This window comes from Kwoniella dendrophila, chromosome 8 (genome assembly GCF_036810415.1).
Source record: "Kwoniella dendrophila CBS 6074 chromosome 8, complete sequence".
Lineage (NCBI taxonomy): Eukaryota > Fungi > Basidiomycota > Tremellomycetes > Tremellales > Cryptococcaceae > Kwoniella > Kwoniella dendrophila.
Window position 1 is genome coordinate 1,055,708 of NC_089483.1, and position 22,262 is coordinate 1,077,969.

At 36.3% G+C, this 22,262-nt stretch overlaps 7 protein-coding genes across 7 annotated transcripts; 5 read left to right on the forward strand and 2 right to left on the reverse strand.

Annotated features, from left to right (window-relative positions):
* Positions 1 to 59: 59 nt before the first annotated feature.
* L201_006222 (casein kinase II subunit alpha) lies at positions 60 to 2,412 on the reverse strand (the record flags this gene model as incomplete). Its single annotated transcript, XM_066221944.1, has 8 exons — positions 60 to 91; positions 420 to 622; positions 699 to 793; positions 896 to 1,060; positions 1,165 to 1,323; positions 1,560 to 1,831; positions 2,136 to 2,190; positions 2,392 to 2,412. 8 exons carry the CDS (start codon positions 2,410 to 2,412, stop codon positions 60 to 62), a joined length of 1,002 nt encoding a protein of 333 aa, XP_066078041.1.
* Positions 2,413 to 3,393: 981 nt separating this feature from the next.
* Positions 3,394 to 4,501, forward strand: L201_006223 (uncharacterized protein; the record flags this gene model as incomplete). Its single annotated transcript, XM_066221945.1, has 2 exons — positions 3,394 to 4,022; positions 4,108 to 4,501. The coding sequence occupies 2 exons, from the start codon at positions 3,394 to 3,396 to the stop codon at positions 4,499 to 4,501; spliced, it is 1,023 nt and encodes a 340-aa protein (XP_066078042.1).
* Positions 4,502 to 5,116: 615 nt separating this feature from the next.
* On the reverse strand, positions 5,117 to 7,250 carry L201_006224 (uncharacterized protein; the record flags this gene model as incomplete). Its single annotated transcript, XM_066221946.1, has 7 exons — positions 5,117 to 5,168; positions 5,250 to 6,452; positions 6,538 to 6,574; positions 6,646 to 6,802; positions 6,930 to 6,969; positions 7,044 to 7,166; positions 7,246 to 7,250. 7 exons carry the CDS (start codon positions 7,248 to 7,250, stop codon positions 5,117 to 5,119), a joined length of 1,617 nt encoding a protein of 538 aa, XP_066078043.1.
* A 2,373-nt stretch (positions 7,251 to 9,623) lies between these two features.
* L201_006225 (uncharacterized protein) lies at positions 9,624 to 11,132 on the forward strand (the record flags this gene model as incomplete). Its single annotated transcript, XM_066221947.1, has 1 exon — positions 9,624 to 11,132. The coding sequence occupies one exon, from the start codon at positions 9,624 to 9,626 to the stop codon at positions 11,130 to 11,132; it is 1,509 nt and encodes a 502-aa protein (XP_066078044.1).
* A 442-nt stretch (positions 11,133 to 11,574) lies between these two features.
* Positions 11,575 to 12,309, forward strand: L201_006226 (uncharacterized protein; the record flags this gene model as incomplete). The annotated part of the gene is made up of 2 exons (XM_066221948.1): positions 11,575 to 12,007; positions 12,089 to 12,309. 2 exons carry the CDS (start codon positions 11,575 to 11,577, stop codon positions 12,307 to 12,309), a joined length of 654 nt encoding a protein of 217 aa, XP_066078045.1.
* A 592-nt stretch (positions 12,310 to 12,901) lies between these two features.
* L201_006227 (uncharacterized protein) lies at positions 12,902 to 14,501 on the forward strand (the record flags this gene model as incomplete). Its single annotated transcript, XM_066221949.1, has 6 exons — positions 12,902 to 12,957; positions 13,027 to 13,085; positions 13,164 to 13,260; positions 13,360 to 13,462; positions 13,561 to 13,914; positions 14,031 to 14,501. 6 exons carry the CDS (start codon positions 12,902 to 12,904, stop codon positions 14,499 to 14,501), a joined length of 1,140 nt encoding a protein of 379 aa, XP_066078046.1.
* A 6,572-nt stretch (positions 14,502 to 21,073) lies between these two features.
* L201_006228 (uncharacterized protein) lies at positions 21,074 to 21,956 on the forward strand (the record flags this gene model as incomplete). The annotated part of the gene is made up of 5 exons (XM_066221950.1): positions 21,074 to 21,141; positions 21,210 to 21,347; positions 21,418 to 21,660; positions 21,749 to 21,819; positions 21,883 to 21,956. 5 exons carry the CDS (start codon positions 21,074 to 21,076, stop codon positions 21,954 to 21,956), a joined length of 594 nt encoding a protein of 197 aa, XP_066078047.1.
* Between the last annotated feature and the right edge of the window lie 306 nt (positions 21,957 to 22,262).

Consider the following 22,262-nt stretch of genomic DNA (forward strand, 5'->3'; position numbering starts at 1 on the left):
TTACGATATGATACTGATATACATAGAGATGGAATGATATGTATAATACGGATTACAATCTATGTCCTCGATGCTGCTTCACGGACCGGTGCTGCGAAAATAGAATGAATGGGAATTAGCAGCTGGGATTGTACATTTAGCGGTAAGGGTGCGCGGCGAGGAGCGGGTGTAAGCAGGGGAGGTGAGCGGAGAGGAGGTAAGCAAGGGGTAGGGGAGGGGTAGGGGAGGGGAGGTAGGCAAGAAGTAGGGGAGGAGATGCAGAGGAGGGGAGATGGACGATGGACGATGGACGAAAGAGGAAGGAGAACAATGCAGGGAAGAAGGGCGGATGGAGGGAAGGAGGCATCGGGAGCTTCAGGGAGACGTTGTTGAAGATTGACAGAGGGAAGGAAGCAAGAGAAAGTGCTTCAAACACTCACCGAAATAAGGATGTTCTTGACTTTCTTGTGCCGTTAATCTTTCTTGATGATCATATCTTAATAATTTATCTAAGAAATCAATGGCTTCATTTGATATATATCGTTGATTTTCTGATGTTATGAATCTTGACCAAGGTTTACGTGGATATCGACCAAGTATATCATCGAATTGTGCATCTAAATCAATTTCATACCGTTCGAGGCTAACACAGAATTAAAGGTTAATAGGCTATCATGTAATCCGGCACATCTCGTGATATCTACTTGGAGATGACTTACTATATAAACAATTCGTCTGTACCTAATACCTTTGTTATTTTTACCAACTGATCTGCGTTATCATGACCATGGAAAAATGGTTCTTTTCGGAAGATCTATGATGGTATCGTTAATATAGCCATAAAACTTCCCGCCCTTCAATATAGAAAGATCCTCTGAAGTTTCTCTGCTTGCACAATTATTGAGAGATCACTAACCATACTAGCAAACATACAGCCCAAACTCCACATATCTAAACTATAATCGTACTCCTGGAAATCTACTAATAATTCCGGACCTTTGAAATATCTAGATGCTACTCTAACGTTATATTCTGTTCCTGGATGATAGAATTCTGCTAAACCCCAATCGATTAGACGAAGCTGTCAAAGTAGAATGACGATCTTAGTATACTATATTTCAATAACGAGTATTTCGTGATACGATTTACGAGCGAGAAGATATTCTATAGAATGAATAGACTCACTGTTCTCTTTTCATGATCAATCATAACGTTATGTGGCTTAACATCTCTATGCATTATACCTTTTGAATGACAGAAATCTAAAGCTTTAAGTAATTCGAACATGTAGAATCGTACATCGAAGTCGGTGAATTTGGGATAGAGGGTTTTGAATTCAACGTTCTGTGATATCGATGTAAACAGTGTCAGTGAGCTTGGAATTACGATGTTTTGTGCACTGTCATTATATCCTCTGGCAAATGAATGAATCCATCTCTAAAACCACAATGATTTCATCCTGTGTTGATAAATCCTTACGTCTCAACCTATTTTTCACATTCTTACCCTATTTTCCACTCCCTTCGCATTAATCTTGAAAAATGACTGTATTGGCGGTAGGATTTAAGAGATAAACTCACATTAACATATTCAGTAACTATACTAGGTGTTTTACTTTGATTATCTCTAACAACATCTAATAAACCAACAACATTTGGACCACCAGCTAAATTTTGTAAAATTTTAATTTCTCTCTTGATTTTCTTTTTTTTAACTGGTTTTAGAACTTTTACAATACATTTTGAATTTGTAGGTAAATGAATTGATTCAAAAACTTCAGAATATTTTCCTCTACCTACTTTACGAACTATTTCGTAGTTATCTTGAATACCCCATTGTACTACTAGGTTATCTACATAAAGTCATACAAAAAACAGATATTAGCTTGATTTCCTATATTGAACTCGAAAGGCGCAGAGGAAAAAGGAACATAAACACCCCTTTATATCAGGAGTTAGAAGTAGTTGTGAAAGAAAAGGAAATGTGGCAATAAGAAGAGCCAATAATGAACAGAAGATGGATTTCACAATAATCATCTGCATAATATGGCACATAACCTCCCAAGAACCAGAGTATCTTGAAAGGGGGTTTTAACAATCTCGTAATTTGAAGGAGGAAGAAGACAATTAATAGACTTGTAAATGGTAAACACTCACCATAATCCCACCATGATCTTCCTAATTTCTCATTAACATTTGCATAAACTCGAGCCTATTTGTTGTAATGAGGAAGTGACGAGAGATGAGGTGTATAAGGAACGTATTGCGTTATTGTAATTGACAGGTATAAGGATTCAATTATTTGACGATAAGGAAGAAAGGTAAATAGATTAGGTAAAAGGTCAGTATTATAAGATCCTCTTTGAGATATACTACAATCTAAGTCACTTCTAAGAGGAAACGAGTAACATACCACACTTCTACCCGCTGCCATATCGTCTGTACCCTAATTCTGTGACTTGAGGAAAGGTAAGAAGAGATTGAGATTTTGGTATGCTAAGCTCTTTCCAAAGAGCTGTTTTGAATAGCCTCCTTTTGTCTGTCCGTCAAAGATGGAGAAGCTAGAGATGTATACGATATAGAGTAGTTGTGATCAAAGAGTTACTCAATATTATTATTATTGTTTTCCATGTGAACATACATGATGTATCCAGTAGCTCAACGCCGAGCTCAACATAGCAATACAACAAAATCCTTAGAATATAATCAGTGAATTATATTTATTAGTTAAACGCGTGGCACGTGGCATATCACATACAGTCATAGTCTTACTTTATTCCCGATAACATAATAAATGTGGCAGTTGGACTTTGTATCCAGACAGGTGGAGGTAGTCCACTTTGAATAACAAGTAGTATATCGATCTGTATATCTGTATCGTAAATGTCGTCATGATATTCGAAGATTTACTCCGATCTAGAGCAAACTAAGACATACGATATGCGACTGGTTTTTGTATTGATGTTTATGTTTTGGGTTTCGTATCTACCCCGCTCAAAGGTAAGGTTAAGGGAAGTAAAAGGATAATCTTGACTCCAGGAGTAGATGGATCTTAAAAATGATCAATTCAATCTGATTACGAGTTGAATAGCTAAAGATCAGATCAGATCAGATTTATGATCAGAGGAAAGGGATCGTCATCATGTATCGTCACTTTGCCTGACTATGATGGGACCTACATTTTATGGGATGTATATATATATAGATAGATAAACACCTATTTTATCTTGGTCCTTTATTTTCTTTCTACATAGTTATCTACATAAGGATTCAAATGTCATTAATTAGACCTTTAGTATTAAGATCAACTCAATCAATTTTAAGACAATCAACTAAATCATTAATTCGTAAACCATTATTATCATCATCATCAATAATATCTATTAGATCATTAAGTAATACAACATTTAACAAAATGGTTGCACCCGCAGGATTATTTTCAAATCGATATGAAGTTAAAGATATGCCTGATTTAAGTGGGAAAGTAGCTGTAGTTACAGGTGGAAGTAGAGGTATTGGTGAAGCTTTAGTTGGTGATTTAGTTCAAAAAGGATGTAAAGTACATATATTATCTTCAACAAAAGAACATGCTGAAGAAGCTATTCAACATATTAGTGAACATACACCTGAAGTTAAAACTAAAAATTTAATTGAATATCATATAGTTGATTTAGGTACTCTGTCACAAACTAAAGAAACTGTTGAGAAACTAGCAAATGAATTAGATAGATTAGATTTATTATTTTTAATTGCTGGTATTGGTGTAGCACCATTTGGATTAACAAATGATCAAATTGGAAATCATTTTCAAGTTAATAATTTATCACAAGTTTTAATAACAGATTTATTTTTAGATTTATTAATTAAAACTTCAAAATCAAAACAAAATACAAAAGATGAATTAGAAAAGTTTTCAACAAGAATCGTCTCTGAATCAAGTGAATTACATAGAACAACTAATACAGATATAAAATGTGATGATTTACAAGAATTTAATCATGAAAAAGATGCTTTAATGTTATACGGTAGATCAAAGTTAATGAAGTGAGTTTTGTATCTACTATTACTCAGAGATATACCGTATTGAATTGCAACTAAATCAACAAATTTGATTCTGATCTTTCGTTAGCATCTGGTTTATAAGAGAATTAGCCAATAGACATTTACCTTCTTTAACATCTGATTCACCTATATTAGCAGCTTCAGTACATCCAGGTGGAGTAGCTACAGAACAAGAAAAAGGTGCTGCACAAGCATATCCTATATTAGGTACAGCTTTAGAAGCTGCATCCAAAGTATTATTCATGTCAAGAGAACAAGGTGCAGAATCTGCTTTATGGGCAGGTGTAGGTCAAAGTTTTGTTGAAAGAAGAGGTGAATGTCAAGGTAAATATTTTACTGAAGCAGATGGTAAAATTGATACTGAATCAAATCAAGCAAAAGATCAATATTTATCTTCAAAATTTTGGGATTTATCTAAAAAAGTTTTAAAAGATAAAATTGGTTATGAATTGAAACATTAAAAAAGAGGAGGCGTTAAGGTTAATTGCTATGTAATGTAATGTAATGTAAATTCTTATTTGTAGTCTTGTAGCTAAAACAACGCTGTTTTACCAAGCTTGCTAAAATTATGTACAAATACCTTCACAGACAGATGAGTGAATTGGAGAGATAACGACAAGAATTTACTATAATATTCTATGTATCAATAATGCATTCTTATGATATTTGTAATTGGCTTCGTATAAATTTTCATTTATCGAAACAAAACAAATCTCATCTTCGATCCTCAATCAACCACACCAACAGAACATAAAGAAGAAATGCTTGCTCATCAAATATAGAATGTTATGAGGATTTGCAGCATAACAATATTGATGCTTTATACATATATGGTAATTACAAAATGCTAAAATTGAATTAGTTGATATATTAGATCTATTATATGGCTAGGTGTATGTAGCTTCTGCTATTCGCGAATGTCCTGAAAAAGAGTCACGGCGTCTCGTGTATGGTACTCTATCAAACATCTAATCGAAAAGTACTATTGCGTGATGGTAATATAAATCACACACGTTTTAATCGCAAAGTGTTAATCTGCCAACTGTTACCAACGACTTATGTCTATCAGGATCGATCTATTGATCAGGATTTCTAGTTCGAAGTTGATCATATCTCGGAGGAAGATCACTAAGTGATACATAAATCATATTGAAATCAGTATATCGTTATTGTAATATTTGATCATGAAGCGAGAAATATCACACTTACACAACTTCCCCAGCATCTTCATGTTGAACGAATCTAGTTTCATTATTTTGATTTGAAGTAGACGTGTTTCCATTTGATCCTGTTCCTGGTATGACACTATTGTTCATTTGTTGAGTTGAAGAGGTTTTCCTAATACTACTCATTCTACCAGGTGTTGAATGACCGATTGTAGCAAATTCAGAATTTTCAGTTTCCGCTACACCTTCACTTCCAGCTACTGTTGGTCTTCCTTGTGATTGTGTTTGTTGCGTGGTAGGTTGTGTAGTAGAATTGAATGTTGAACTACTTAATCTATTTTGATTTGTATTTGGTGTACCATTTGGTAAACCTAAAGAAGAATTTCTATTATGTGATGCTTTCTCTGAAGCTAAAGCTAACATTTCAGGTGTATTTTGATTTGAAGGTTGTATATTAGAAAAACCATTATTAGTTGTATGATTTCCTGGTGTTTCAGGTGGTGATGGATATCTAAATGGTGAAGGTTCATAAACATCACCATTCATTTCAATTTGTCTTTCTGGAGTATTCAATCCACTATTTTCATCAATACCACCTTCTTCGGCTAAATCAATTTGATTGGATCTTCTATTATTTTTCTCTCCACTAGTTCTACCACCACCGACTCCATACGATTTCAATCCACCACCTCCTCTTCCAGATTCAGACCTATCGTTCCTTCTTGCCTTTCTCTTTACGCAGAAGAATAACAATATAGCTAATAAAACTAAAAATGCTACACCTCCTACAGTACCTCCAACGATAGCACCTGTATGACTTGTTGAACCACTGCCACTAGAACCACCTTGAGAAGAGCCTCCAACGCCTGAAACTGATGATGTTGGAGCTGATGCAGATGTCGCGTAAGTCATGGAATCTCCACTTGCTGTTGTAGGTGATGAACTTGTTATACAATTTGTGTTACCACCACCTTGAACTCGATATAGAGGGGTCGATCCGCCTGTTTGGTATTGTCCAGCATCACTCATGAATAAGAGGTATTGAGTGTTTTCTCTGATATCCACTGTCCAGTCGTATGTAGTTGAGGACTGATCTATAGGGATCTGAAAAGCCGAACCGTGGGGTATAAGTCCGTATAGGTTGACTGGTTGTGTGACATTTGATAACCAGGTTACTGACATCGTGGAGCACGAGGAAGGGTTGGAATCGGGAGAAACAGCAAAAGTGAAATCGTAGTTGAGTGAACTGAAGGCGAACAAGTTTGGTCAGTGAGTCTTATTGCGTCAACATAAAAGGCGAGTGATCTCAAATAGAAGTATCTATTGCTTACCTCGGCACACAAGAACTATCATCTGAACTGCCAACGGCTATCGTTCAAAATTCATTCATTAGCTTCTGTTTACAGCGCTACAACCTACTGTCATTGGTCATCACTTACTCAATACACTTGTAGTTCCACCTGCCCCGAATCCAGTTGAATCACTCATAGTCACCAAAAAGTCTAAGCCAGCAGGTTGTTCAAGCTTGAAATTGTACTCATTTTGGCCAGCTGGAATTGTTATATTCTGTATATGACCTCCTGAGACTGTGATCGTCTATTGTGATATAAAATCATAAAATTAATCTTTGGAACGCTGAGTACAATTATTCTGGCGCCAGCAGAGGGATTGACAGTAGTATCGTAAGAGGGGAGTGATTCCAGATCAAAAGCAGGAAACTCACTGGAACCAAAACGAGATGATAAGGACCTGTTCCTCCTGACCTGTAATTGCGACAAGAAATCAGTAAGATCAGCAAGGTGGAACTTAACTTTCGAAAATGAAGAAATCAACTGACCATTGTACAGTGAAATTCTGACATTGTACAGGTGTATTGGTACTAAAGGTAAATGCAAGTGAAGAAGGAAGGAATAATAAGAAAGAAATCAAGTTGATGAGAGAACAAAACGTAGTGGAGAACCTGTGTCATCGAAGGAAAATAGTTGCATCAATCAATAAGTTGCAATCGCCAAGTTCATTTACAAGTTATATTGACTCACCTCATTTTGCTCGTTTCAGTGGATCTAGATAGGAAAGATATTCTACCCAATTTGTCGAGAATGTAAGGACGACCAAGACGGTTTTATCGAACTGTGTTGTAATGCTTTTGTCAAGTTGAAGAGATTGGAGTATACGACCTCCTCAAGGGAGTTATCGTGAAAAGTGGTCCAAGCTCAAGACTAATTTTTTTTCCTCTCAACTTTTTTCCCTTTCCCTTGTCGTAAAATCGGAATTAAACCAAAATACTTCAGTTCCCTTCTTCTGATTGATTATCTCTCTGTTTAGGAAAAAAAACAAGACTATTATGATATGAGTTTGATACCTTTTTAGAAGTCGTAAGATCTCTGATTTTCAAGGATTGGGGTATTTTCGAGTGAAACTTGAGAAGGACCAAGTGAGATTTACCGAATAAGGTGAGAAAAGAGAAATGAGAAATTCCAATAACGACTGAGATTATCTCACGTTGACGTTTGATTGACTCAACAATGACCCGAATTTTAATTCTAATTCTAATTGGAATAAAATTGGAAACACGGTTTGATCCTGATCTTGATCCTAATGTTAGTGTTGTTTGGTCAAAGTGATTGATTAATGCACAGCTTGTATGTTGTATGTCGTCGAATCTCAAAAACAGATAAATCGGGATATGGTGAACAAGTGAAACAAATGATAAGAGAATGTATTCTACTTCATCTTGTCCATTGATGTGTAAGGATGGGAATCAATAATATTGTGGTGTGCGTACAAGTTCCAATTGCTATTTGCTTTCCTCATCAAATCATACATATAAAAATGTCATGGCGTTATATTCATCAAACATCGCCGCCCTTTTTTTTCGTTATATTCAAATACGGTAAGGTCAAACAAACATGACGTCGGTTTTTGGGGATCCTTTGGTTAAATATTTCCTTCTTGCATCATGTAAAATATCATAACACGTTATCTTCAGATCCAGGATAGAAGGTACTGATATTAGTATTAGTGAGAGGTTACACCTGGACACATGTTACTTACTGTACAGGAGCTAAAGAAGCCAAAGGAAGAAAGGGTGAGACGATAACATGTAATAACTGTAACCTTATGGTATATCTTTGTAACTGATTCATGAATTCCCATTTTCTTCGTCATTTTTCTTCTATAGGAAACCGGCTTTTCGGTACTTTACACTCCGACGGGAATCACTAGTAAGAGTCAAAAGGCGGATGACATCATGGTTAACAAGCTTACCGTACTTCTTTGCGCTTCATCCCTTCTTTTCCCCTTGTTTTTCACCAGAGGAGAACCTAGTGGAGTAAAAGAAGATCTATACGTTCCCGACTTCATAAGAAATCGCAGTAGAAGGTTACACGCTACAAATGTACTAAATTCTAACCCCCCTTGCCGAGAATGACGGATGGGAATCAGATTGGCAGGCAAAGAGAAAGATACCTTCCCTAAGTTGAATCAGCTGGTATCGTAAATCCATCTAATTATGAAACACCGGGAATACTCAATACAAAAAGACGGTAAAACAGGCACGACCTCTTCCGGTTTTACGTTGAGAACAGTTTTTATGTTGGAGATTGACGGGAGTTGTGGTAAGTTTACTCAGAGCTCAAAGCTTATAGTAATAAACCTTTGAAAGCGACAGCTTGAGTTCATTATATGTAGTAGATATGCCCTTTTATCAGACGTTAAGAGAATGAATAAGGTGTATTTCTAAGTAAACGTTGAGGATCATCTTAGCACTAGATGATAAACATCGAAAATGCAGTATGGATCAAACAACGCAAGCAGCCAAGCCAGTGACAAATTCCCACAACTGACTGGAAGTTCAGCTAATTTAACAAGTAGGAAACGTTGTGCCAATGTTTGTGCGGTGAGCATCGCAGTTATCCAAAACATGGAGCTGTACATTACATCCAGAAGACGATCCCGTTATCGTGTTATTGCGGCTTAACCAAACAAGAAAGTGAGTTTTTCTACTTAGTATAGATAGTTTACCACAGAAACATAATCTTGGAAAGCAAGTTGACTTTTTCCATTCCCTTTATTCTTACATTTCGCTTATCATAATGCTGTTCTATACCTTCGTATCGACCCAATCGAAGGGAAAATACTGCAGACCGGTTCACTGACATCGCTACAACCTTTATATAGATATTCCCCCCACTTTTGCGATGCCTAGTCATCTCCGAAGCTGTGTGATCGTTCATTTAGCCATAAATAACCTTATCGCAATTAATGAATCCCTTTTCACCTCTTTGGAACTCTCACAGTTTCCCATTATAACGCAATCACCATGTCTGGAGATCCTACCATACCACGTACGTTATCTGTCCAGACTTCGGAATGGTGAATGAAGGTTGAGAAATGCTGTGTTGATCGATCCATTTTAATGTTGTATTTCCCACCAGTGGTAGGACCCACAAAATTCTTAATTACGAATCGAAATATTGGGTCACCCAGTACGATCAATATAACCATAACATACCCATCTAATTCAGACGCACCAACTGATGAATTCCTACGAAACCGAATCGGGAAAACACAAGAAATATGGCCGTTATTGAAATGCGATATCATTGATCAAAGGACAACAACTCCAAAAATACATTGTCGATCAAATCCATGGACTTCTACTCAAATTCTATCTGAACATACATATACTCGAAAATCTGATCAAAGTGAAGATCAAATCTTGAATGAAATATACGAAAAAGCTTTAAGATCATTTCAATTAGATATTGATTATTCAGATAAACCATTATGGGGTATTAAGATTTATAGATCAGATACTTCTGAAGCAGACGGTCAAACATATATATGTTTATTAATTGATCATGCTATAATAGATGGTAGAGGTGCAGTCAAATTAGCTTCTGCACTAATATGCGATGAAGAAGAATTTTCTAAGTTACCTAGAGAAACAATTGAATTTTATCAAACTCGACCTAAACAATATCCAATCAGACCACCTATATGGTTTTTAATTAAAACGATATTTAGTTTAGCTATATTACCTAATTTACCAAGTTGGTTATCTAGTTGGTTTGGATATAAAACTATATGGCCTGATGAGCTACGAAAAAAACCTATCGAAGCTGAAAAATGGAAATCATCAATATTTTCATTAGATAGAGAAACAATGCAATCTTTAAAGCAAATCGGAAAACAGAATGGGATCAATACGCTGAATCCACTTTTATATGCTATCTTTTGCGTAGCACATTGGATAACATTCAAATCACCTTTAAATGTAAATTCATTCACGGTAAAAGATTTACGAAATAAAACAGATCCTTATTGTTTATTTGGTAGAGCATGCGTGATAACTCATCAACATAGTTATAATGATAAAACGAGTATATGGGAATTAGCCAAGGAGTACTCTAAAGTGTGTTTAGATGAAAATAGAATTCAAGATGGTATAAATCTATTAAGAATGATTGATTTGGATAAAAATGAGATGCTTGATACTGGTCCTACCATTATATCTTCTTCGTCTTTATCTTCAGACTTGAAATCACCAAAACATGAAGAATTTCCAAAAGGAGATAAAACTCCAAAAACGAAATTAGAATTTAAAGCAACTGAAAAGATCAATTCATTGAAAACTGATAATTTGATTAGTGGAATTTGGTCAAATATAGGTTATTTCCGTTTACCCGATAAAAAATGTAATGATATGATATTTGGTGTAAGTGGAAATCAAACTTCAACGCCATATAATATTTGTTTGATTGGACATGAAAATGGTATTAGAATTCAAAATACTTGGTTAGAAGATGTTGTTATGGATGAAAAAGAAGTTAAAAGTATAGAAATTACAATGAAGTTGGTTATCGATAGATTGTTAGATGGGAATAAGGATAATACTTTCGAATCTTTGGGAGGTAGTTTGTGAATCAAACCCAAGAATTGAACTGAATGTTTATACATTATAGCATATGATGATACTGTGCTACCAAAAGATAATTCTAGGTTGCATGGCCTAACCTCCCGAACAGATTATATCGAGTGTTCAGCATAAGTGTATGAGTTGATCTGTTTGACGCTTATATTGACGCTCTGAATGGGAAGAGGTCCTTTCGCGGGTTGTGGGTTCGCGAAGCACTATTGCAAAGTTACGATCAAAACCTCGTTTGAGTTGACAGTACCTTGGTATGCAAATCCTGGCCTTACACATCCTCATCGGTCACACTCATTGTTAACTCATGTGAATCAGAGTTCTTTTAGTTGCTTACTACTGTTTGGTTCTTACATTTCAGTTACTGTATATTATCTGATCATACAATTACAAGCCGACTCGCAATTTGACATTTCTTCTCCAAGTAAATCACATTATTATGCTCGCTTCACTCTTATCATTTATATCACTTTCAGTATGGAATTGGTCATCACTAATCAATCCATTCGGTACACATACATTGAGTGATCGATCAATTGTAAATTTAAATTGGGACATCGTACCCAGCTATGCAACAGATTTCTTTGAACATCTTCCAGATCAATTCATAGGTAATATAGCAGCATTAAATCATACACTTACACCTCAAATCGTCAAAGAACATTTCATTCAAGATGAAATCAAAGATATTGAAACTGTTTTAGTATATATTAATTGGGAAGATTTACCTGAAAATACAATAAATTGGATAAAAGAACATTCTCAAGAAACTGCTTTTATAACTTTAGATATTGGCTTGTTTATTGCTCCTTGGTTATTGACAGATCCGCTATTAGCAGTTTTAGGTTTTAGAAGAATTGGTCCAGTTGCCGGTAAGTCGCTTCATGATATGATAGCACTACTATTTGCTAATTTCTCAAGACACTATATTCATGTATGTACTCTACTCTTAGGGTCAGCAGCAGCGATAGCAGAAAGAGCAATAGGTAAATCAGAAGCTAGAGGATTTTTCGCACAATTACAATCAGCTGGTATGAGAGGATATGGTAAAGGACTATTCGAAGGTATAGCTAGAAGCGGTATAGCACTGAAAAATCTGATTAAATGGATATGGGGAAGTAAAGGTCAACGTAAAGAATCTTCAGCTGCGACATTTGTAGCCAACGCGCTGTAGATGAAAATTTCATTTTTAAAATGGCCAATGATTCTCGATTAGAACTGACATAATTTATATATCGTTGAGTAATCCTAATCCAATTTATTCTGCCACACCTTGTAACACAGTATTTTCATATGTAGATGTGAACACGATGAGAATCATGTCACTTAGCGATTAACTGTCAAGCGGCAAATAGCCTCAAAGATCATCATACACACCAATTTACGCTTGTATACCTCCACACAAATACCGCATTTCTTCCAGAGAATTTCATTCTTCGTCCTCCCATTTTGTACTGTGTTATTTCCTTATCACTAAATTTGACTGCTTCATTAATACTGTAATTATGGTAGATCCTACCTTGCGCCAATCACTTCAGAATTGAAAAGACAACTTTTAGTGCCACATCTATTAACGGTTACTGACCTTTAAACTTGTTGCGTCACGCTTGGACATCATCTTCCACGTGTTGGTTCAACCTGAATCCTTCGCGTCTGTCCATTCTTTTTGTATTGAATTTCCAGACAACATCAATCATCCTGATATAGCTATCCTGATATATCCAAGAGCTATATATCAAGCTCTGCGTTGATATCGCATATCCAAAATGCGTCCTGTAGCTTGTCTCCTCTTGCTATTGACTTTTGCGATCACTGTCTTAGCGTAAGTTGCTTGTTTCTCTAAATGATCTTCGCAGTATGACTGCTGAATTGATACTTGCTCGAATTACAGATGGTCAAAAGAGGATTATGAGATTTTCGATTTAGTCAGTGCACTGGAAGCTGCAGAAGGTGAGCTTCGTCATCATTGTTCACTATGTCAAATTGAATTGAAACTTGCTGACAATCCATACGGATGATTTTTTGTAGGTAAAGGAATAGATTTCTATAAACATGTTGGAGTTGAATCTTCTGCTACAACAGCAGAGATCAATAAAGCTTACCGAAAGAAATCGTTAGAGTTACAGTATGTTATCTTAAAATTGTTTCCACAAGGAACAGTATCATAAGTTTTTGAGACAACACGGAAATCATGGAAAGACTGATATAGATAATTGAAAAATAGTCCGGATAAAAATCCAGGTGTAAAGAATATACAAGAAAGATTCGCTAGATTAGGTGTTATTGCTCAAATACTTAGATCACCTGAAAGAAGAGAAAGATACAATGTGAGTTTGACAACTGTTTTTCATGTACATCTCGGAACGTCAAGTACAAGAGAAGATGATCAAACTGACTTGAATGCCATGCCATTCTTTTAATATAGTTCTTCTATAAAAACGGTGTACCTAAATGGAGAGGAACAGGATACTACTATTCTCGATATCGACCAACTTTATCACATACAATAATTTTCCTTATTGTTTTAACTTCAGCATTGCATTACCTTATTTTAAATTTAAATTTCAGAAAACATCAGAGGAGAATCGATTATTTCCAAAATGCTGCAAGAAGTTCTGCTGGTGTTTTAACCCCAACCAATCCAAACCAAATAGGTAATGAAAAGGCTCCTATCGTACCTGTACAAGGTAGAAGGAGAAAAGTTAGAGTACCAATGGTTGAAGGTGATAATCAAGGTGGTACTTTGGAATTGGTTGTTGTTGGAAACGACGTCTTTATCGTGAGTAGCCCTCTTGTCCTTGGGGATTTCCTACCATCTGTTTTCGCTGGTCGCTGAGGGTCCAGCAATCTACAAAACATCCCGAACTCTCGCTAATTTTTTCAATATCCTCATAGCCTCATGGAGACGGCACTCTTGAACCTATCGCTGGACTAGCTCATTCACCCTCGATAACTCAAACATGGTTCATTTCCCTTTTCTCTGGTTTATACTATAAGGTTATAGAAAAACTCCCTCCATCCATTCAAGAATCTATACCTCCTTTCTTACGAAATCAACATGAATCAGTTCAATCTGATTTAATATTAGACGAAGAAGAGGAAGAAAGAGGCGAAGGTGACAATTCAGCTATCGATGCTCCTACACCAACAAATAGAGCAGCTAGAAGAGCACAAGCTCAAGGTAAAAAATTGAAAACTGTTAGTAATACTAATACACCAAAAGATTCACCTGCTACCACTGAACTCGAATCAGGTGGTGATGATGAAGTTGTAGATAGTGAAGCGGGTAATAGAACGCAAAAGAAAAGATTGGCTGGTGGAAAAGCTGGTGCAGCTAGAAGAAGAAAGATGGCTATGAAAAAGTAAATAAGATAACCAATGAGTAAAATCGAAAGTTTGCATAGAATTAGATATTTACACCCGCAAAAAATGCATAACGTACTGTGAATAACTTTTCGATCTTGAGTATGTCACTTTCTATGCCACCAAAAAGGTATAATGACATGTCTCACTAAAAAACGTTTGGGATATGGTGTTAAGCTCTTATAGATTTGGTGGATTGATACCGAGTAGGTAGGTATTCGAAGTCAAAATTAATTCAACAATGTGAACCAGACAGACGCCTATTTGACTGTACTACTCAACTGCCAATCCCCTTGCCAGATTACTCGTTCTGCGTGGGACGGCGCTCCTTGAACTGAGGTGAACCCCAATCGACCGATCAGCAGATCATACCAGATGATCGCAAATATGTAAATCAATGGAAACACCAACACTTTGACCATTGATACGATCTTTAAGCGCCAAAAATTATTAGCGAGAAGCACAGTGAACCAGCTCTACTTTGTAAACACTCTATCCGGCGGCCGGGATAATGGTTTCAAAGGTCCAACAACTCAATAATATGGTAATTGTGCAATGATGATCAGATTTTATTACGAAGTATGCTGTAATATTAAGCCGCTCCACGTTTGGCATTCTCGTCACAGCGGATCTTGAACTGATTTAAAGTTATGTAGTGAAAAGCCTTTGTGTCCAAAATTCTTGACTTCGAATGATAATCTTCGAAAAACGATGATTGGATACATCCAAGCTCTCTAGTCGATAGCTACTTACAGAATCGAAGGAAGATGACTTACAATCAAGTATATGACTAACATAGGTTGCGATTACTATCAAACTATTAGATCAAACGTAAACATTGCATAACTGTGATTTCATGTTTTCTTGGATATACAATTGATCTACCGTGTAGCTTGTATCGGCATTTTCAAACATAGTCTAACGGCCGAAGATCTTGTTTGATCGACAAGCACATGAATCCGCATAGTACGTCCGACCGACTCCAAGCAAATACAGTATGGATGGGATCCTTCGAATGTTGGAGCTTAACATAAGAGGCGTTCAATCGTGGCGTTTTCAAGGTACAGTGTGTAAACCTTCTGAAGCGGCGTTGAAGACAAGACTGATTGACCTTCATAACATTTTGCATTATCACTTTGATTGTCTGGCATGAACGAATGGCGTATGAGCTATTACAACAAGATTGATAATCTCCTTATTCCACTGTTACAAAGGTTATAACTGAAGACATACTGTAGGTAGCCACTGTATAATCGATGCTGTCTAAGCGAGGTCATTGTATAGTCGGGAAGAGCGGGATCATGAGGTCATGCCTATACATTAAAACTGTAGTTTGGGAAAATCTCGGGTTGTCATATCTGATCATCCCAAATCAGGTCAAAGACAATTTGAAACGTGCAAATTCTTAGGAAGATGCCGTTTGTTTTGTGATTATATGATCGCCAAAAAATGACATACTCCTCATTTTTGTGGCCTTTCGTAGTCTGTAACTGCGCTTGGAATTTCATGGGATCTTCGAAAGGATCTCTTGCGTACTACACGGCGCGGATTTAGCATTCCAGAAGATCCCCAAATTCTGAAAGGCCAAATAAAAACAGTAAGAAAGATCGTCCGTCATCTTCTCGTGATTTTGTTTTCCTTTGAAATAAAATTACGACTCCCGCTGTATTGCGCTAATAGCGGTTGGCAGAACTTTGAATGTGTGCTATTTCGATCATCACAATAGTGTGAACAATCGATACCTGACAGAATAGACAATGACCGAGTGCCAAGGTGAACCCACTTCTGCTTCAGAGAGTGCCGCATGGAATGTCCTTGAAATCGGTCAATTATGAACGCCAAGAAACCAAGTTTCTTGCGGTGCTGTGTATGCAGGTAATAAATACCTGTTGGGAACGTTCAACTCTGGTACAAGTAAAAGGTATTCATCCCACTGTGGACCTTGTACCTCGGACCTTTCTAGCACATGCATGATCTGGTATGTACTGGAAATTTGTAATACCAAAAAAGCGTGTCACAGCACTCGCACGCTCTTGTGAGAAGTAGACAAGTAGACAAGTAGACAAGTAGACAAGAAGAATGACGCCAATCTATACTTTTGTGTAAAGATTCCTGAACATGAGGCGTTTTAAGGGTTTTCCTCATATGTTCCTCTTTTATGGAGAAAAGGAATAACTGACTAATTAAGTTAAATTTGTAAAACCCCCCGATCATAATCAACAAAGAAAGAACATTCCTTTTTTTTTCGACTTGAGTGGATGCATACCTTACTACTACTGGCTCGGTTGAAAGAGGAGAGGACATGATGACGGGAAAAACGGAGGCAAAAGGAAAAAAGGAATATTTGGCACAAATTGAAAAAATCTGGAACCAATGTGCCTTTTTTTGTTTGTTTTTCTTTTGGTAATATTACCAGATTTATTAAATTTCCGATTCAAACAGTCTCTCTTTTGCTGCTTAAATACCGATCTCAGTCTCTTGACCCTAGATGATATGAGTATGATATAACATGGTACCGGTTATATGACTACCTACAATCGTATAAGCTTTCACAAATGATCAACATATTAACAAATTTGTTTAACAGATTCTTTTGAAACATATTTTGTCTTACAGCGGTTTCTTTTTTCTGATCGACATCTTTAGATATGTATATGTATGCTGCTGCAACTACAACCCCAAAAAAAAACCACATACCTTATCCTGCGCGCATTATCATGTCCGCTCAATCCGTCTTAGCCGGCCTCTCTCTCTCTCTCTTTCTTTACCTATGGTACAAACGATACAGCACATATCTTTACCTCAAAGCTTGCTAAAAGCAAACGGATTTAGCCGAGTGCAAACACTAAACGGGACAGCCGTAATCTTATTACACAAAGTATGCGTCATGCATCCTTGATCGGGGATTTAATCCCATTGAGTAATGAGAAAACATTACACATACATACATACATACATACATACATCGAAGCCTTTTTTGACAGCAGCTCCATCAATATGAGATATCTAGTAGTACAGTATGTCGATAAACTGTAGGTCAACGAGAAAAAAAAGGGGGGGCTAAGGGGAAAACCAATGCTGATCATTCCAAATGCCGAGAATGTGGGAAAAAGAAACCGAAAGAAAGGAAGAGAAAGAAAGCATAATGAGGCGCTAAACAAGAACAGAAAAGACATATTTTGTGGTTGTTGTAATATATGATGTTGTCTCGGAAGAACAGTTTGATGGCGTCCCTTTTCGGATTTACTCCTAATATTGCTTTATGACTTCTTATTCCTACTGTATAGTTTGATGGGATAAAGAGATATCACAAGCTCAGCTTCTTCCCCTTTGAACCCTTGGATACCTCTCAGTTTATGCCTTACCTATCAAGAGCATCCTGACATACCACTGTTGTACAGTATATTTGTTGGACATTCCTATTTCAATGTTTTTTACAGCATAGCCTAACATAATATAACAGCATGTAAGATAGAATAGTCCCCGTAAAACACATGATAAGTAACCAAAATCAGAAGACACGAAATAGAGGTGAAGAATATCAATGTCTCAATTATAAACCGAGAAAGGTTTTAGAAAGCAGAAAAATAAAGCACATGAAACCATATATATCTTATGTTATGTGTGATGTTTTAATTTCATTACCGATGATGATGATGATGTTATTTGTTATGACAACAATAACATGAACAAGCAAGAAAATTTTCATTTCTTATCGAGTATATATATAGCATACCATTACCTTCACGTCATTAAAAACTTGTTTTTAGACTCTTTTCAATAATCTTCTTCTTTCCGTCCCGGTTTTCAAAACATTATCGTCACATCCCGAAAAGACAACATTCCTCAAGTACCATCCATATTAACAGATATCGACTATACAAACAAACGATCAATCACCGTTGTATCGCTTCACAGCCTAGCGTATTTTCGAGTTTATCCAGCTCGACAATACAATACAATACAATAGTAACTCGCAGTTCAAGGTAACCAAAGTTCATCTTTATACGCTATAGATATCAATAATCAAACAAAAAAAACATCCGAGGAGATCTCTCTAGTGTAGTTTTAGATATTTTAGCGTAGAATCTCGTTGATTCCCGAATACTGTACACTACCAACATCAATATCGAAACAAACGTAACACAAAACAAACAGGAACAACGCTAGTGAATATACTGTATTTATCCTTTTAATACAACCTTTTATTATCCTTTTTTGCCTTTTACACTGTAATCTCTATCCATTCCTTACATCGTGCTTCAGCGTCATCCTCCTTCATACATACAAGCGAAGTTCCATCGGACCTTTTAAAAACACATTCATTGTACTGTACATAGATATCTTCGTTTACCGTAACAGATCGTATCATTAAAGGTCAATTATCGATCAGCTGTGTTTCCATTAGTATCATTATTACCCGCATCACTACTACTACAGTCCTTATCCTTTTTCTTTACCCCAACTTCTAGGGTCAAAAAGACATAAAAAGGGTTATCAAAATATAGCTTTATTCAGTGTTTTAATTACCATTCTTTATTATAGAGACCAACACTTGACACTTCACATTTCATCATTTGATTAATCCTCCGCGAAGTCACCGTATCAATTTGATAGATTGAAGCGCGAAAAAAAAAAAGTGTCGGACGTAAACCAAAAAAGTTAGATTTATAAAAATAATCCGATATCGATACCCAAAGCTTAGGTCCATATATATATCATTTCATCTTTGGTATTGTATCTATCCCTAAATCCGTTTCATCTTGAAAAAACATAAATAAAAGGAGTATATTGGAACCTTGCCTACCATCAAATTTGAACTCAAAGTCAAATCTAGCAAGAAGAGGACTTTATCGGTATAAACGGAATATACAGTGCCTACAACACAGCTCACTAAAACTGGTCGAGAGCGTGATTCTGAAAAGAGAAATATCGATTGTGTCGAGAAATACGAAAACCCCGTGTAAATTTAGACAATTCAACATTTGTCGTTCGGTATCTTATCGGTCAAAAACAGACTGAATATTTCCTTCGAAAATTGCCTAATCGCCTTGATCATCCGTAAGTCGAACATTATTTGCAATCGATACAATATCATCGCGATATTTTCCGCAGTTATGCTTGTTATATTAGCTTAAGCTGATCATTTGTGATTCACTTATCCACTCTTTATCGCTCATTTCGACATCTCGATTTGTCATATGGTACGCACGATATCGACGATATCGATTGTATCAAACGTCAATCATCCGGTACAATCGCCATCATTTGGCATCCTTTGTCGAATTTGCCACCTGATGATCGGATCTTCATCTTCATCGTCAATTAAACTAATTATGGACTAATGGAAATTACCTGAACGTTTTCACACGAAAAAAATGCTTTGCGTTTCTGATCCACGCATAACACGGGTCTCTTCTCCTTAATGAAATGGTACCTGGTCTTTCTTATTCGATGATTGTTTCACCGTAACTCTCAATTCTGAATGATGGACATACTCCTCTGCTTCTGGTTGACTAAAAACATACAAAACTTCAAAACACATACGCACCAACCACCTCTTAACCTTAAAACACATTCCCCCTCGAAACAAATTCTCCTTGTTTCGACAATTATGCCACTAAACTATAAATCGCAATATCTTACACCGTACACCGAACAACTCTTCGGTACTTTCGCTATTGTGATCTTCTCGTCTTCTTTCCTATCAATTCTCAACATTTTCGGACTTTCATCCTCATCATGGAAACAATCTTGAATGTACTTCCGAAACTGCCTATCCCACCCATCAAAAACCCCTTGGTTACCCCTTGATCTTGGATCTGGTTCTCAATTGTTTTGATGGGAAACTAAATCCTGCTGCACCGCTAATCAAAACACATATGACGATGTCCTCGTCTTGATAAAATCTTCATCCTCGAAATCTTCTGGGTACATAATCATGACTTGGTCGTCCTCTTTTTCTTTCTTCTTCCCTTTATCTCACCTCAACTCTTTATTCCTTTTCTTGTTCAACCTTATAATCTATAATCTTTAATACAAACAACATCCATTCTTCCTATAATCTGCTCCCATCCTTCGCCTTCTAGAACAATTATAATACACAAACAACTCCTTTGATCTTGCTTTTATAATTACGCTCATATTATACCTTTCATCAAATTTTACTCCTTTCATTATAGTTATAATCATAGAAATCACACGTAAGCAGAGTGCGTAATTACTCCTTTGCCAACATACATCCGTAAACTACAATTGAACCTCAAGTGCCCGTAAAAACGATCGAGTGGGATACACAATAGAACACACAAACAGGAATCTGGCGTCAAAATCAACTAAACGGGCAGACGATTTATAATACGAAAACACCTTTGTAAAGCCAAATTTTAGCCCATCAACAAAGGATCTGGATCAAAAAGCCTCAATTTAACACTTCTAATCACATAGATCACGTAGAATAGATCTATCGAATGGGCCAAAACGCTTCAGTCAGAGTCAATAGTATTTTGTAATCATTTAGTTAAAATCAAATCTCACCTTAATTCGTCACATATTTACTTCTCTGAATCAATCAAATGCAAATATCACAGGAAGAAGAGGAAAATATGAATTTAGGTGGGATAAATCATGGTGATCTAGGCAGGTATGTTTCTGGGCTTCACATTGGAAATATTAGCTGGTATGCTGATCATGAGTTGTCGTATATAATAGGACCTATCGAATCACACCTATACAATCACCCATTTTAGGAGCAGCATTTCAAGGTGCATATTTATCTAGACTACCTCTAGCACCGCCACTAATATTACAGCTTGATTGTTGGGATTCCGATGGTGATTTGATAATACCGTATGTTTTTTCCTCTTACATACAATAATAATCCCTGACTGATTATCCTCATTCATTCATGATATTGCAGGTACGATGAATTACCATTTCTAATATGTCATTTAAGTTTACAAACACCAGACGAAGAAGATGCAGCAATGATAATCTCACCAGAAGGTGAACAGGTTTCAATGTTATATGGAACTCTGGTCGCTGCACCAGCAGAAATGGATGATACTTCAAATGCACCAGGAATATATTTTGTTTTTCCAGATGTTAGTGTTAGATATATAGGTAGATTTAGATTACATGCTTTATTAATGCGTATAACTGGGTAAGTTCGAAACTCCTCTGACGATTTTGTCAAATCAGAAACAGTTGAAGAAAAGCTTACATGTCCCGGAATTTACAATTCTATTTAGTGGACCTCCTTTAGATACAGCTACAACTGAACCATTCGAGATTGTGAGAGATATGGATTACATAGCACCAGGTAAGTATATTTGGCTGTATCTGAAAGGTCCAACATCTGATCGATATTATGAAATCTGATTAGCAATCACGGACTTGACACGACATTTCGATTCGCAGAATGTCGTAAGGTTCGGATTACCCAGATCTGAATGGTAACCGATACATTTACGACATTCATTCAATTCAAAATTTCATTTTACATTTTAATCAATACTCATTTACAAAAAAATAACCCAGCACAATAATACCCCTATCTTCTGTATATATTAGTTTTTTTCAATCAAATCATACATTGTTGTACCCAATATTAATCATCTTACAAATTTATCAATTCATCTAATCACTATTATAATCGGATTGTCCGGAGGAATTCGTATCACTTATAATTTTGTAGTCCTATCATTAAACCTATAATTCTTATTTTCTCCAAGCGGAAGGAAAGGATAGAAAAGATCAGATTAA